General features: G+C 37.5%; 1 protein-coding gene across 1 annotated transcript; it reads left to right on the forward strand.

Moving 5' to 3' along the window:
- Positions 1-2,577: 2,577 nt before the first annotated feature.
- LOC149545552 (TMV resistance protein N-like) lies at positions 2,578-8,361 on the forward strand. The gene is made up of 6 exons (XM_089793799.1): positions 2,578-2,720; positions 7,085-7,388; positions 7,487-7,679; positions 7,798-7,811; positions 8,049-8,060; positions 8,152-8,361. Exons 1-6 carry the CDS (start codon positions 2,578-2,580, stop codon positions 8,359-8,361), a joined length of 876 nt encoding a protein of 291 aa, XP_089649925.1.
- The last annotated feature ends 7,841 nt before the right edge of the window (positions 8,362-16,202 follow it).

Raw genomic sequence — 16,202 nt, forward strand, 5'->3', positions numbered from 1 at the left:
ATACAAAAAAAAAAAATTTAAAAAAAATCAAAAAGAAAAAAATACAAAAAAATTGAAAAAAGAAAAGTGTCATTGGTGAAAACCTGGAAATAGGCATCATGGTAGCAAAAAAAGACAATCCTGCCAAGAAGGTGAAAACTTGGTAAACAGGCGCCTCTTGTTCCCAATGCTCCATCTTGTAGCGCATCTTCTGGCTATTCTGTATAGTTGCTTTCATGCTTTTTCTTTCTTGCTTTCTGCTCATGTATCCATGGATTGAGTCTTGTCATAGCTCAGGGGCATTCCCCCTTAGTGTCACTATTCTCGAGATTCTCCTCATAGAATCTCCTTCGTGACAGTTACCAGTGGTTCTCACTACGTCTGCCTATTGTCACAAGTGTCACTTTTTCGAGATTCTCCTCATAGAATTTCTTTCGTGATAATCACTAGTGGTTCTCACTGTGTCTGCCTACTGTCACAAGTGTCACTATTTTTGAGATTCTCCTCATAGAATCTCTTTTGCAACAGTCACCAATTGTTTCAGCTGTGTCTACCTACTGTTGCTAAGTTCATGTCTCTAGATTCCTTGATGGAAGATCCCTCTTGCGTCAGTCAACAGTCGTCCTGGTTGTGTCTGTCTACTGTTACTCAGTCCTTCTTAGGTTCTTCATCGTGAAGATTCCTCTTTGACCTCAATCACCAGTCATTCTGACTGCGTCTGCCTACTGTCATCACCCTACTAAAGAGATTTCTCTCAAACATGTTCTGGACATTGACACTTGACATCAATCCCAAAACATTGAATTCAAAACTAATATACTTGTTTGGATATGCTAAGCGTTTTTTTTTTTGCTTTGATTTTCTTTATCGTATCCCTTCGATGAACTCGATGATGTCATTTTCGACTAGAGAAGTAATGACTGGGGGCATGATCTTTTTCTTTGCTTTCAGTTTGCGGTTTAGTTCCAATAAGTTGATCTATTCCTATAAGAGGGGTGTCCACTATAAGAGCCTCCATCTCGTATTGGATGGTCGTGTGTACCTCGACTCCTTTTATATGAATACACCAATAACGTTGGTTCTTCTCCTTGTTTATTGGAGTGAAATCTTCATGCTATAGTACACTCTGATACTCATCCTATTAAGTGAACATACGGGTCATTGCGAGTATATCTAGCACACTTTTGTCTCAAGTTACAAACGCAAGGGTCGTTGTGGACAGAATGAATACTGAGTACTTAGCATAAGAGAGATCTCCTATGTGTTTGGTGTGCCTATTATGCAAGCAACATTCAGGTCTTCCTAGCGTTTATGCTCTGATGCTTATGTTAACTTGCTACATTAAAAGGGACAAATGTTCTGGTCATTTTGGCTTCTTGTGCCTGAAATGCTTACATTTAGTCCCGACAAACCAATAATGTATGTTATATTCATATTTTTATGATTGCAATGTCAGTGGGAATTGTATAACATGTGAGCTTTATTTTATATCCAGGGATGATTAAATATTGAGGCTTGGTAACCAGACCTAGGGTTGCATTTAACATACTCTTGCATTATATACTTCATTTGCATTAGCACACAATTCGATGGTCATTCTATTCATACTCCACATACATCAGATTCTTCCATGGCTGCACAAGCATTTGGTTTGTCGATTCACGATCCTCAATGGAATACTTGTGACCGTCAAACAAAAACATGCAACACTACGTCAGATGTTAGTTCATGCATATGCATTCTATCTAAGTACAACATACATCTCATGTACATCAAAGTAAAACAAAACAGACAATGACATGTACATAGGAACACTCGGCTCAAAATCTCGTATATATATATATATATATATATATATATATATATATATATATATATATCAAAAGAATGGGTCGATACAAAAAATGGATGCTACTCGAGCGCAATCATCAAAAATGATACATGTGGTGTTGGCACACCAATCAATACATAGCTAGAGATCAAAATAAAAAATCAGGTGCAGAGCGTCTAACTCTGTCCCGAATCCTCACCTCCAAGAGTAGGAGGAGCAGGGGCAGCAGGTGGCGGAGGTGGCGGTGGCATTTCTGACCTGGCAGGAGGTCGTGTGCCTCCAGACTCTCGCGCATACTGAGAGAATCGCTAAACCTGCAAGATCTCATCAAGTACTACACTAGTATATGCCGCATAATAATATGTTGCATGAACTTACTAGAAGAGGATCTCATCCTATGTCAGCTCCAATCTCCGCTCTGCAATCTCCGCATGCTCCCTCTGAAAATCTGTCTCCCGTTGTCGCTCTACTAGCTGCGCATCCCTGACTGCCAATGCAATCTGTAACTCTCCCAACTGTCTGGAGGCTACACGAACCCGCTCTCAGTACCGCCGTACCGCATCCTGTACCCCACCTACCGGCTGATCCGACATATCCTCATCAAGCATCTCATGTGCCTATTACTGTGGTGGTGCCTGTGGCTATGGTGGCACCTGCTGCTGAGGAGCCTCTTTCTGAGGGGCCTCCTCTGTCCTCTGTCCTCTACCTGTGGCATCTTCCCTGTCCAGCCCCACTACCCCTGAAACCTAGGTCTGATCCCATTTGACATGGGGGAATCTACATCTGCTAAACCTTGTGGCGAACTCGTGACTGCTGCTATGGCTGAACTAGTGGCTATGGCTGTGCCTGCTGCTGCTGGGGTGCCTGTCTCTCTTCCTGCACTACCTGCCCTGCCATCCCCACTGGATCTGTAAAACGTGGGAATGGATGACTGATACAAAATGCCTGATATGCAGGTGTCATCCTAGTATCTACTATCGTCAGTAGGTAGTCCCACTGAACTGCAGCTAGGCTGCAGATGTCTATCATGGATCATCCTGGATCCATCCGTGGAGGCCATCCCCGCTCAATATCCCTCTACACCCTGGCATAGGCATAGTACTCAGCTGAAATGTCCTATGGTCGGCCATACTGCCGCCACACTCGTGAGATCACGAATCTCTCTATGATTGATGTCGTCCTGCCCGCCAGTGGTCGAGAACTAAACATCCATGGCAGCTCTCTGGGGGCATCATCCCAGTCCTCTGTCTCTCTCCAAGGTCACCGTATAATGGACACTAGGTCATCAAGATGTGTCTGCCAGTGCTCAGTCTTACCCAAGTGTGTCTGGGTAATATGCCCTCGATATCTGCAGATGTAGGGCTCCATGGGCTCCCGAGAATCCTCAAAAATCGGCCTACATACTAGGAGATGCTCCCAGGCCTAGATCTGTAATACATATACACCCGTTGCCATGGTCTTCTTCTCGTGAAAGACGACCTCATGCATCTCATGAAAAAGATGGGCCAAAATGCACTAACCCCACCCAAAGATCTCGGGTGCCTCAACCATCCTACGGAGCATGACACCCCATCCACACTCCAACCCATGTTGTCCTCTATCAGGACATAGCAAGTAGCTCAAGAAAATACCCAGCACGAATGCCAACCTGTGTGTAGGTCCATAAGTATGCATCAACTCATCCCAGTTGATGGCCCTGCCTCTCGGTAGCTCTCTCTCAAAAACAATGGATAGTGCCTCTATCCCTAACCGGAGCACTGTATCATATACCACCCGAGCACCGTGGAAAGGAATCTGCAAGATCCTCCAGATGTCCTCTGGTGTGATAGTCATCTCACCCATTGGCAAATGAAAGGTGTTCATCTCTGAATGGAAACACTCTACCATTGCAGTGAGAAGGATGTGATTCACCATCATGGCTGGAATCCGACAAAGAGAAGACAAACCCAATCGAGCAATGTGTGCCCGATCTACGTCATCCAGACTTCGCAATAACTCTCCATATGGTGGATAATGAGATCTGAATGAAACATCTCCAAAGACCTCCTACAAGCACCACAGAGAAAATGACAAAAAAATATCAGTATCAAGTCAAATTGAAGCATCAAAACAAAATAAAATGCAATTTCTAAGTGCGAAATCACAAAACTGTCATGAGATTTCGCGCGAGATTTGTGAAATCTCGTGTGAAGATATTCAGTTTCGCGCAAAATAGTTCTTTCTTCGCATGAAGAATCTCGCCTTCGCGTGAAAAAAGAGATTCTCGCGCAAAAATAGAGCTTTTCGCGTGAGAAGCGAGATTATCACGCGAAACACGAATCGCCTCGCGTGAAGAATCCCCATCTTCGCTCGAAACCAAAATTATCCCATGCAAAGATCCTCAGGCCGCGCATGAAGAAACAGCACATCTTGTTTATTCACGTGAAGAAAGAAGATCTTCACGCTAGAAGAGATCGGTCTCATGCGAAGAAAGAATTGACAAGCCTAAAACATGCTAAAAACATGCAATAAATGACCTAAAAATGTGTGAAAACAAAAGTACGAAGATGGAAAATCAACGACTCACCGATGGTTCGTAGTCTACTAGCCGACTGTGTCGTTTGGAGTGCTCAAAATGATGATATCTCACCTTCACTACCATATCTCTATCAGAGCTCATAATCACTACAAGACAAAAGCACAAATGAATTGAAAATGACCCTTCGAGCCCTTATATAGGTGTTGACCAAATTTTTCAAAGTGCTCGGATTTGCGCAAAAATCGCACCCCTAGCTAATTGGACCATTCTAGATCCATTTTTAGGATTAAATTCAAAATTTGACACACCTAAGAGCCTCAAAAATGCATTCTAAAATTTTGGAGACCGACGTGATCGAACGCTTGTGCAGCCCAAATCTTTCTGATATTTTATGATTCTTGGAATCCTTTCAACTTTACATTCTCCATATTTTCAAAATTCATTTTGAAAATAGTCAACTTAAGTCAACTGTGGCTGAATCTGGTCAACTATTGGTCAAACTTGGTCTTTGCAACTTTGCAATCATTTCAAATCAACCCAATCTTTAGATCGTTCTGATCTCTTTTAAATTTTTTTGAATCTTAGATTTCTTCTATATCTCATGATATACTTTCAAATCATATTTCAGGTGTGTCATCTTTTGATTTTGCTCCCGAGGGGGCAGGATGATTACATCATTGAATACTCAATGCTTGAGGCATCTTGTTCCCTTTTATCTGGCATCTTTGCCATCTATCACTTGGGGCATCTAATCACTCGGGGCATCTTGTTCCTTTTCTATTTGGCATCTTTCCTATCTATCCTATCTTTTCATCAACTGATCAATCTTATAACAACTCTTTTCAGAGTTCGATGGACAGGTATTGGGACAGTCTAAACCCCGACTCCTCAGGATCAAGCCTTGTTCTGGGGATGATTCTATGACTCATGATTGGACCTTGTTATCTTTTATCAATCTTAGGTATCTAGGTGTTCTATCCGGATCCTTGAAGGTTAAGCTTCGTGCTGGAGATAATCTTCTAAATGCTTTCAATTCGAGGTATCTAGGTGTTCTATCTAGATCCTTGAAGATTAAGCTTTGTTTTGGAGATAGTCTTCTAAATGCTTTATCACTCTCGAGTATCCAGGTGTTCTATCTGGATCCTTAAAGGTTAAACTTTGTTCTGAAGAAACCTTTTAAATGCTTATCAATTTTAGGTATCTAGATGTTCTATCTAGATCTTTAAAGATTACGCTTTGTTCTAGAGGTAGTCTTTTAAATGCTATCGATCTTAGGTATTTAGGTGCTCTACTTGGATTCCTTAGGATTAAGCTCTGTTCTAGAGATGGTCCTTAAAAGCTTATCAATTGGTCTCCGTGTCATCACCTTCGGAACCAATCTCATGTTCGCATCATGCTTTCTGATTATCTTTGAATTAAACGTGCTGCTCGCACATTCATTCAAAGAAGGGTGAAATGTCATACACCAAAATTGGCTCATTGTCATTATACCAATTCTAGTCTATTTCTGATAATTTCTAAGTCCTATTCTAATAGGCAATTCTCATTCTGCTATTCGCTACTTGACTTAATTGTCAGATGCAAAAAACCCTAATCTGCATTCATCATATTTCTTATTTAATTTATATAGTACGTACTCATATTAGTCGCATTAAACCTACTTGATTTAATTATAATTTAATTATTAAGTATTTATACTTTAATTAAATTAAATTATATCCTAAGGCTAATGTATTATGGAATTAAATTTATTTAATTTAATAAATATGCCTATCTTGATTAATTAAATTTAATTATTTAATTAAATGGGAAAGGTATTTCTAATTAATTAAATGAAATTAATTAATTAAATGGAGTACTTACTTCTAATTAATTAAACAAAGTTATTTAATTAAATGGGAAGCCATTCCTAATTAATTAAATGAAGTTATTTAATTAAATAAAAAAATTATCTCTAATTAATTAAAGATTATTTAATTAAATAGAAAAAGTAATTATGAGAGCATATCTCATTTTATTAAATTAAATATCTCAACAAAATCTCTCTTCAGTTCAAAAAGGGAAATTTCCAGTTCACTATTGATAAAAAATGAGTTAAATGAGTTAACTCCTTTTTCTATTCAAATTAAAACAGTTAACTCTTTTTTTAACTCAAATTAAATCTGTTAACTCCCTTTAATTTGGGAATCTCCCTTTATGACTGAACCTCATCTTTAATCCTGACCGTTGATCCGAATTGATCTCAACCATTGATGAATTTTGGGAAAGTCTATTTAAGAGACCCTCATCTCTTCATTTTGAGGAGGATGAATTGATTTGCTATCGAATTGTTGTTGAAATTCATGCTCACATTTACTTACATTTCTTGCACGCATTCTCATTCTTAGTTTAATCTCATTTTAGTTTAATCATGCATATGCTTAATCTAGTTTGCTTTATTTGTTCTTAGATTACATTGCATCTTTCATTCTAGATTAATCTGCATACTCATTCTTAGCTTAATTTCATTGTCAAATCCTTCGTTCTTAGAGGGTCTGGTTGCTTAAACACCTCAAATCTGAGGATATCTGATAAGTAATTCCCTTTAGATAGAAGGCAACAAGTCGCTTTGCAGGGCTGATTTTCGGATGAATAATCCAATGTTCATTCCAGGATGAATCCGCATACAATGACCGTATTGAAGTGTGTGTGTTAGCAAAGGCCACATATTCACGCATACAGTTAGAATTAGAAAAAGCCAGCAAGACACTACATAGGGACATACATCGAAGGCTCAAAATAAGCTTTGATGCACTGGACTACGAGGAACAGCAGATTTTCATGGATATAGCATGTTTTTTTATTGACAAATCCAAGAATGAAGCCATGGAAGTATGGGAGGCATCGGGATGGAGCGCTCAGCATGCCCTGGAAACACTTAAAAATAAGTGTCTTGTTCAAAAAATGGAAGGGCATTCTAAATATTTGAGAATGCATGACCATCTGCGGGACATGGGAAGAGAAATTGCAAATAGCTTGAGCCCACCTCGGTTGTGGCGCCGAGGAGACCTTGAATATCTGGTATGGTTGTGTCTCTTCCCAGTTTCTGCTTCGTACCATGAGATACTTTACATCTTTGACCTTCTTAATACAAGTCTGTGATGGTTTTGTGATTGTAGGGATCAAAGGGATTCAAAAACATTCTCGTCCGGCAAACCAAAGCTAGATGCTTCCATTCATTTTATGACGAGTCCATGAAATGTGATGTTACATATCTTCTTGGAGAATCAGATGTCAGTACGGAAAGGTCAACGGTTTTATTGCGGATTAAGCTCTCCTACGACCATTTTCGGAATCTGAGTCTTATTACAGGTATTACATTGTCGATGAAAACTACATTTCAATCAGCGGAACTTTCTTTGTTATCGCTAGCCAATAAAGGTTGGTTAAAAATAATAATTTGTTTTTAAGTTTGGTGCGGTCATCACAGTGGGATATTACCAGGTGCTCGAATCGTAATAGAATATTTATCTAAATTATACAACTGAGGCATTATCTAAATTATTCTATTCTTAGGAAGCGGTTTTAAGAACTCACTCCACAAACACATTCATGACGTATTTTTAAAAATTACATCCAAATATATTAATTGCAGCGAAGTAATCCTTCGACTTCAAGGACTCCTCTCCAAATTTTGGAAGCTCGATAGTTCATAATTTATGCCTCAAAATATTGTGGCAGAGCAGCGTAAAGGTATTGTGCTCTGAAATGAAAATTAAATTGCCATTAACGGTATTTACCCTCTCTACTATTACTAGCAATTGAATGTTATTTTGAATTTCAGGCTCCCACCCGGTTGAAAGAGCTGCATTTGCATAGGGTTTCCATAAAAGAATTTTCAGATTTATCAGTACTCTCAAATAGTTTGGAAAAAATTACAATTGATGATTGCGGTCGGCTGAAGACCATGCCGGGATTATCTAATCTTAAGAAGCTGATAGAATTGAACATTTCTAGGTGCAGTGACCTTGAGGAGTTGAGTGTTATAAGTTAGTACAGCATGGAGAAACTTGTACTTCGCCAGTGTCGTAGTCTGAAAGTCGTGGCAGGAATATCCGATCTTAAGAAGCTCGTAGAATTGGTCATTTCAAGGTGTCCGATATTTGAGCAGCTGCGTGTAGTAGGTCAGAGCAACTTGAAGTGGATTAATGTAGATGACTCTTTCAAGCCAGCATGTTTTGAGTTCGACGATTGCAGAAATTTGGAAACAATATCAGGAATGTTAAATATTGAAAAGGTTGCAAGCATTAACATTCGTGCCTGTCCAAAGCTTGAAGTGTTGCCACTTATTCAGGGTCCAGGTAACTTGGAGACTGTCACAATTGATGGATGTGAGAAGCTCAAGAGTCTTATCTTTTCCGAATGTGAAAATTTAAAAAGAGTGATGGGTAAATTTGATGTTTCAAAATTATTCATAAGGTTTTGAACAAAAACAGAGAGAATTTAACACAGCAAAAGACTCAGGAAATGAGCGCTGCTAAACTCCAGGCCCAGCCAGTCTATTTATAGCTGAATGTACAGAGTATTCTAGAGAAGAGTTTGGTAATGTTTTTAATAAGATTAGTTGGCAGTTGGAGGGATGGCCGCACATGCCTTCTGGAAGCATCTGGTCGGTGCTGACCATGCTTTGCTTTGGAATTAATTTACGTTGACATCCCCCCTAAATTAATTACAATAGCTATACTAAATATCTAATATCTAAATATCCCCCCATAATCTACATATGATGGGTCCTGGCCTAAGGCCTTGTTAGGTACCCATTTACAATCTGTTATTTCCTAAATACAGTGGTTGGAATTCATAAGAATCCCCCCTGAATGAAAATCATGAGACAATTATGTCACTGCTCTTAAGCCCAAAAGATGTCGAAGAGATACAAACTTGGCTTCACTTAAAGCCTTGGTGAATAAGTCAGCAATCTGGTCCTCTGTCTTGCAATATTGAAGATGAATCACCTGTTGTTGGAGGAGATGCCTGATATAATGATGATAAACTTCAATATGTTTGGTGCGAGCATGGAACACGGGATTCTTAGACAATGATATGGCACTTTGATTGTCACAATGAAGTAGAGAAGGCCCTACATGATGTTGCCTAAGGACTAATAAGATAGCTCGTAGCCAAGTGATTTCTTTTGCTGCTTCGTTTGCCGCAGTATATTCAGCTTCTGTAGTGGATAGAGCTATGGTAGATTGCTTTTTACTACACCAAGAAACGGGACCTGCACCAAGATAGACAACATAACCTGTAGTGGACTTACGATCATCCATGCATCCTGCCCAATTAGAATCTGAATAGCCAACAAGGGAAATATCTCCATGAAATGAATAATAGATGCCCATCGTTAAAGTCCCTTTCACATATCTTAGTATTCTTTTAGCAGCTATCCAATGTGGGACTTTAGGTGAGCTCAAAAATCTGGAAACCACACTAACTGCAAAAGAAATATCAGGACGAGTGTGTGTTAAATATACAAGACTACCAACCAATTGCCTATATAAGGTAGGATCAACATTTTCACCTTCCATGTCTTTGCTTAATTTCAACCCTAGAGCAATTGGAGTAGATACACTTTTACAATCTGTCATTTGAAACCTCTTCAATATGTCTAGGGCATACTTAGTTTGAGAAAGATAAAATCCATCATCTTTTTGCCATACTTGTATACCAAGAAAATAGTGTAGAAAACCAAGATCTGTCATCTCAAATGTATTTTGCAAGCTTAACTTTATGTTACTAATTTTATCCATGCTATGTCCTGTGATAATAAGATCATCAACATAAAGCACAATGATTATGATATCACCACTAGAAAATTCTTTCACATACAAATTTGGGTCATGTGGACTATTATGGAAGCCTTGAATTTGAAAATATTCATCAATTTTAGCATACCAAGCCCTTGGAGCCTGTTTGAGACCATATAAAGACTTCCTTAATTTGCAAACCAAATGTTCTTTCCCTTGTATTTCAAATCCTTGTGGCTGAGTCATATAAATCTCTTCATCAATTTCACCATTCAAAAATGCATTTTTAACATCCATTTGGTGTAGAGGCCACTTAAAATGAGCTGCTAATGCTATAATAACTCTGACAGTACTAATCTTTGCTACTGGGGCAAAAGTTTCAGTGTAATCAATCCCTTCTTTTTGTGAATACCCTTTGGCTACTAGTCTTGCCTTATGTTTTTCAATACTCCCATCTGACTTGAACTTGGTCTTATATACCCACTTATTGTTAACCATATTCTTACCTTTTGGAAACTCTACCAATTCCCAAGTGTTGTTTTTTATCAATGAATCATACTCATTTTTCATAGCTTCTTCCCATTCATGTTTTCCTTTGGCCTCTTCATATGTTTGAGGATCATTATTCTTCATTATGGTGGTCATCAAAGCATAATTAATTTGATGAGTCCTTTCATAAATTTTTTGAATACTCTTGGTCTTTGGAGAAGGACTAGATTTTTCATCCATGTCAAAGGGTTCCTTAGAACTTTCACCAGTTTCAAAATCATTAGGATCTTCATGATTCTCAATGGCCATATGTGGAATAGGAGTGGATATTGGCATATCGTCAAACCCTTCATTAAACTTGACATCCCTACTTGTAAACACATCTTCCACACTAGGATCATATAACCTATATCCTTTCCTTTGGTCATCATACCCCACAAAGATGCACTTAATGCTTTTCTTATCAAATTTCTTTTCTCTAATCTCATCTGGCACATGGGCATAGGCTTCACATCCAAACACTCTAAAATACTTAACATTAGGTTTTCTTCCACTCCAAGCTTCTTCAGGAGTAATGTTTTGCAAAACATTTGTGGGAGATCTATTCAAAACATGAGATGCAATATTAATAGCTTCAGCCCATAAAAACAAAGGAAGATTATTAGATTGTAGCATACAACGTGCCATTTCCACTAAAGTCCTATTCTTCCTTTCAGCAATACCATTTTGTTGAGGAGTATATCTATTAGTCATCTCTCTTTTGATCCCATGATGATCACAAAATGATTTGAACCTATTGTTTACATATTCTCCACCATTGTCAGTTCTAATTCTCTTGATCTTATTTCCACTTTCATTTTCCACAAGAGCTTTAAATATTTCAAATTTGTTAAACACTTCATCCTTTTGTTTCAAGAAATAAACCCAAATTTTCCTTGAAAAATCATCAATAAATGTCAAGATATACCTAGCTCCTCCCTTTGATGTTGGATTCATAGGACCGCACAAATCACTATGGATAAGTTCTAGACTTCTCTTTGCTCTCCATGTAGACCTCTCAAAAGTGTCTCTATGTTGTTTACCAACCATGCATCCTTCACACACATTTGTATTTAATTTTATCCAGGGCAATCCATCAACCATATTCATCTTTGAAAGCATAGCCAAACTTTGATAATTTAAATGACCATACCTTTGATGCCATAACTCACTTAAGGATGATCTTGTAGTGATATAAGCCTTCTTAGCAACACTAGCTTGAAATTTATATAGTCCATCATTCTCAACTCCTCTAGCAACTATTTTGTATCCATCATTAATATTCTTGATTAAACACTTATCTGAATAAAACTCCACCTTATATCCATGTTGAGTTATTTGACTCACTGATAGAAGATTTTTAGCCAATCTAGATACAAAATTCACATTAGTTATCTCTAAATTTTTACCATCATTACCTTTCATTGAAATTGTACCTATTCCTTCTATGTCATGTGAACTATCATCACCAAGAAATATTTTTGCACCTCTTGTTGCTTCTAAAGAGCTAAAAATATTTTTGCTGTGAGTTAGATGTTGGCTAGCTCCTGAATCAATATACCATGCATTACTTGAATTACCTTGAGCAGCCAAAGAAGCTATCGTTATATGATGATCACCCTCTTCTTGAACAAAATTTGATTGCCTTCTTTGATTAAATCTCTTTTGCCATTTCTTAAAACATTGATCACTTTTATGCCCTTCTTTTCCACACTTGAAACATTTGATAGTATTTGCTCCTTTGAGATTATTATTGTAATTTCTCCCTTCATTTTGTGGCCTTTGATAATTTTTCCTATTTTGATTATCTCTTTGTTGAGACCATTGTCTTTGATTATTTCTATATTGATTCCCTTGATTAGGTCTTTGATTTTGATATGTTCTTTCTTGATTATAATACTTGTATTTCCCTCTAGCTACAAATGCTTGACTCTTGCTAGACTCACTTGTAAACTTGTGAAGCCTTTCTTCTTCATTTAACAAAGCACCATAGACTTCTTGCAATTTTATATTTTCAAATTTTTCAGTTAATTCTAAAGTGCGAATGAAATTATTATACTCCTCTGGAAGACTTTCAATTAAAAATTCTATGATTTCATCATCTTTGTACTCAACCTTCATCATTGCAAGCTGATTTCTTAAGTTTTTCAATCTAGCAATATGATCATTCATGCTATCTCCTTCTTTCATTTTCAAATGAGTTAATTGCCTCTTAATATCCATTGCTTTTAACTTACTTGTTCTTTCATACATTGTTTGTAAAGTTTCCCATATTGCCTTTGTTGTTTTTAAACCTTGAACATGAGGCCTAATCCCTGGACTAATTTGCCACAAAAGTGTAGCACGTGCATTCATATCTTTTTTATTCCATTTATTAAGTTTATCTTGATCCTCAGGTTCTTCTTCTATGACTAGTTCCCATAAATCTTTCATTTGTAAAATTAACTCCATCTCACATTTCCAATTAGCATAATTTGAACCATCCAATTTTTCACTAACCACAAGATTAGACATCTCACCAGCCATAGTTAGATTTCAATCAAATACCAAAAGACCACCCTTGATATTGGCCTTCTTATGAACTAATCAAACAAGGACTTTTAAATAAAAACATTTATCAAATTTGTCTTTTCCACACAAAGTTACCCACTTTCTATTCTTATCAATCTCTTCACGATAAATCTTTAATAACACTTCTTAATCACATACATCCACACACCTTGAAGCATACATAATTTGTATCTTCCAAAAGATACGCTCACTTCTCAATCATACAAACATATCTAAACAAACAAAGGATTAGTGCATCTTCTAAATCACAAGAGCATTCAACACTTCAACTGTACTTGAAAAATCACAGTAAGATAGATAACCATAATAATATAAATGGCACCCAATTCTGTCCCACATAGCAACTTAATCCTTCAATATTTCAAATAACTCTTCATCAACACCACTACCATGAACAAACTTACTCAGTTTCTTTGAAATAACCAAATGGTCATTAACAACTTCAGATTTAAAGAGACATTCGATAGTTCATTGCTTATTTCAGTGGCACAATATAATAGAGAAAACTCTATATTAAAACAATAAGCATTACAGCCCCACACAACACTATTCTCTTTTATCTTTCAATACGTACCTCTTAGAAATTCAAATGTACTCTTTGACCAACAATAATTTCTGCTCCTTCAGGAATGGCTGCAACAGATCTGCTTTCTTCAGCACATTATCTTTCTTCTCTCAGACAATGCCAATGCCAACAGTTCAAAGAATCACTTCAACTCCAACAGCAGCTTGTAGATTGTAACAGCAATCTCCTTCAGTTCACACAGCAAAACAAAACATTCACCAATCATTAATCATGGCTCTGATACCATGAACAAAAACAGAGAGAATTTAACACAGCAAAAGACTCAGGAAATGAGCGCTGCTAAACTCCAGGCCCAGCCAGTCTATTTATAGCTGAATGTACAGAGTATTCTAGAGAAGAGTTTGGTAATGTTTTTAATAAGATTAGTTGGCAGTTGGAGGGATGGCCGCACATGCCTTCTGGAAGCATCTGGTCGGTGCTGACCATGCTTTGCTTTGGAATTAATTTACGTTGACAGTTTTGTCCAGAGCTTGAGGCATTGCCTTTTCTTCAAGGTGAATCTGTTAAGCTCAATGGTCATAAGTTTCTCCGATGTCAAAATCTGAAAGAGTTATGCATATCAGATTGTTGGAAGCTCGAAGATCTGACATGTTCTGCACATCAAACATGCCTCAAGTACATGAGCATTGTCAGATGTGAGAAGTTGCAAAACATAACTTTGGCAACAAAACATGTAGCTAGACTCGAAATAGAAAAATGTAGAAACCTGAAAAGAGAGGAATTGAATTTTGATCATAGGCAATGTCTGGAGCTACAAGAGTTCTCAAATGTTACCCGACTGAGCTGTTTGAAGTAGATTAATATTCAGAGTTGTGCCAAATTAAATACTATTCAAGGCACTGATGAGCTGCATGAATTGGAAAGTATTACCATTTACAACTGTCCAGAGCTTCAAGAGCTGTCATTTTCTTCACTTCAAACGTGCCTTGAGAAGATTACAATTGTCAGATGTGGGAAGCTGCACGACATAACATTGCCGACAAAGCTTGTGGAACTCGAAATAATTGACTGCAGGGAAATAGAAACAGTGGCAGCAATTTGTAACCATAGTGAATATGAAGAGCAAAATGACTTCTCAAGTTTTGCTCCCCTGAGCTGTCCGAAGTCGTCAAAAAGTCATACATGTGACCAGCTGCAGACCATACAAGGCAATGATGGATGTGGGACGATTACCGTTGATGGATGTGGGAATCTAATCGTTGAAAGATGTGGAAAGCTCAAAAGTCTCCAGTTGCTTAGATGCCAAAATCTGAAACAGGTATCCATATCAGATTGTGGGGAACTTGAAGATCTGCCATGTTGTGCAAGTCAAACATGCCTTGAGAAGATCAGCATTGTCAGATGTGGGAAGCTGCAGAACATAACTTTGCCAACAAATCTTGTGGATTTCAGAATAAAAGAATACTGTGAACTGACAAAAGTGGCTGCAATTTGGGACCTTAAGTAACGACTGGAACTACAATATGACTCATCAAATGTTGTCCGACTGAGCTGTTTGAAGCGGATTATAATTCAGAACTGTGACAAGCTGCAGATTATAAAAGGATTTGATAATCTTCATGCATTGGAAAGGATGCAAATTTTCTCTTGCTGCAACGAAGCAGTGCTAAATTTTATTTTTATGTTGAAGGTACCGATTTGAAGACTCAGGCTCCGGCCTTAAACAATCAACTATATTTCTTGCTTTGAAAAGAGATAGAGAGAGTAAAATGTTTCTGTATTAAGTTTAAACCTTATCTCTTGTTTTACCTGTTTTTGTCTTAAATAATCTATTACGTCATTGATAAATGAATATGGGTCTTTTTTTCCTTCATTTTTATTGCAGACCTTGCCGCCAGACCTGCTTCTTGCTGTTGTTGGGAAAGCAGCAGATGGAGCTCTCTGGAAATTAAACAAAAGTCTCTTTTCTGACATCGATTCACATGTATCAGATATTTGTAATCCAAGACAGCATACAATGGGGGTAAACAGTGCAGTCATCTATTACGCTCTTGTTGTGAGAGCGCGAGAAGGAGAGAGGATAATTGCGGGGTAACTACCAACCAGTATTTTGGAGCAAATTATAACAATTTTATTCAATCTTTTGAAGATGCGAGTTGGAGTATAATGCAGAAGGGGTATGCGGTGATCGTAGACAAAGGTGAAGCATGGAAAATTCGCCATGTGTTATTTACAATTATTGATAAATTATACGACCAGTCATCTTCTCAGATAATCAATTACTCTCACTAGTTATATTTGTAAGTCTCGGTAAATCGGCAGTCAATGTATAGCATTTACTACAAAGGGTAATAATTTGTAATTGTATTTGTAAACTGTTACATTCAATTCCTTTATTTAATAAAAAATAATTTCAGCAATTGATAGTTAAGTTAATTATTATGATTATTTTGAATAAAATTA

This window comes from Cupressus sempervirens, chromosome 7 (assembly GCF_028749045.1).
Source record: "Cupressus sempervirens isolate cs-2001-9-10 chromosome 7, ASM2874904v1, whole genome shotgun sequence".
In the NCBI taxonomy this organism is placed as follows: Eukaryota; Viridiplantae; Streptophyta; class Pinopsida; order Cupressales; family Cupressaceae; genus Cupressus; species Cupressus sempervirens.

Coding starts and splice junctions, on each gene's coding strand:
- LOC149545552 (XM_089793799.1), top strand. CDS start 2,578: ATGGGGGAATCTACATCTGCTAAACCTTGTGGCGAACTCGTGACTGCT. Junction 2,721..7,084: donor CTGCCATCCCCACTGGATCT/GTAAAACGTGGG, acceptor GACACTACATAG/GGACATACATCGAAGGCTCA. Junction 7,389..7,486: donor GAGGAGACCTTGAATATCTG/GTATGGTTGTGT, acceptor TTGTGATTGTAG/GGATCAAAGGGATTCAAAAA.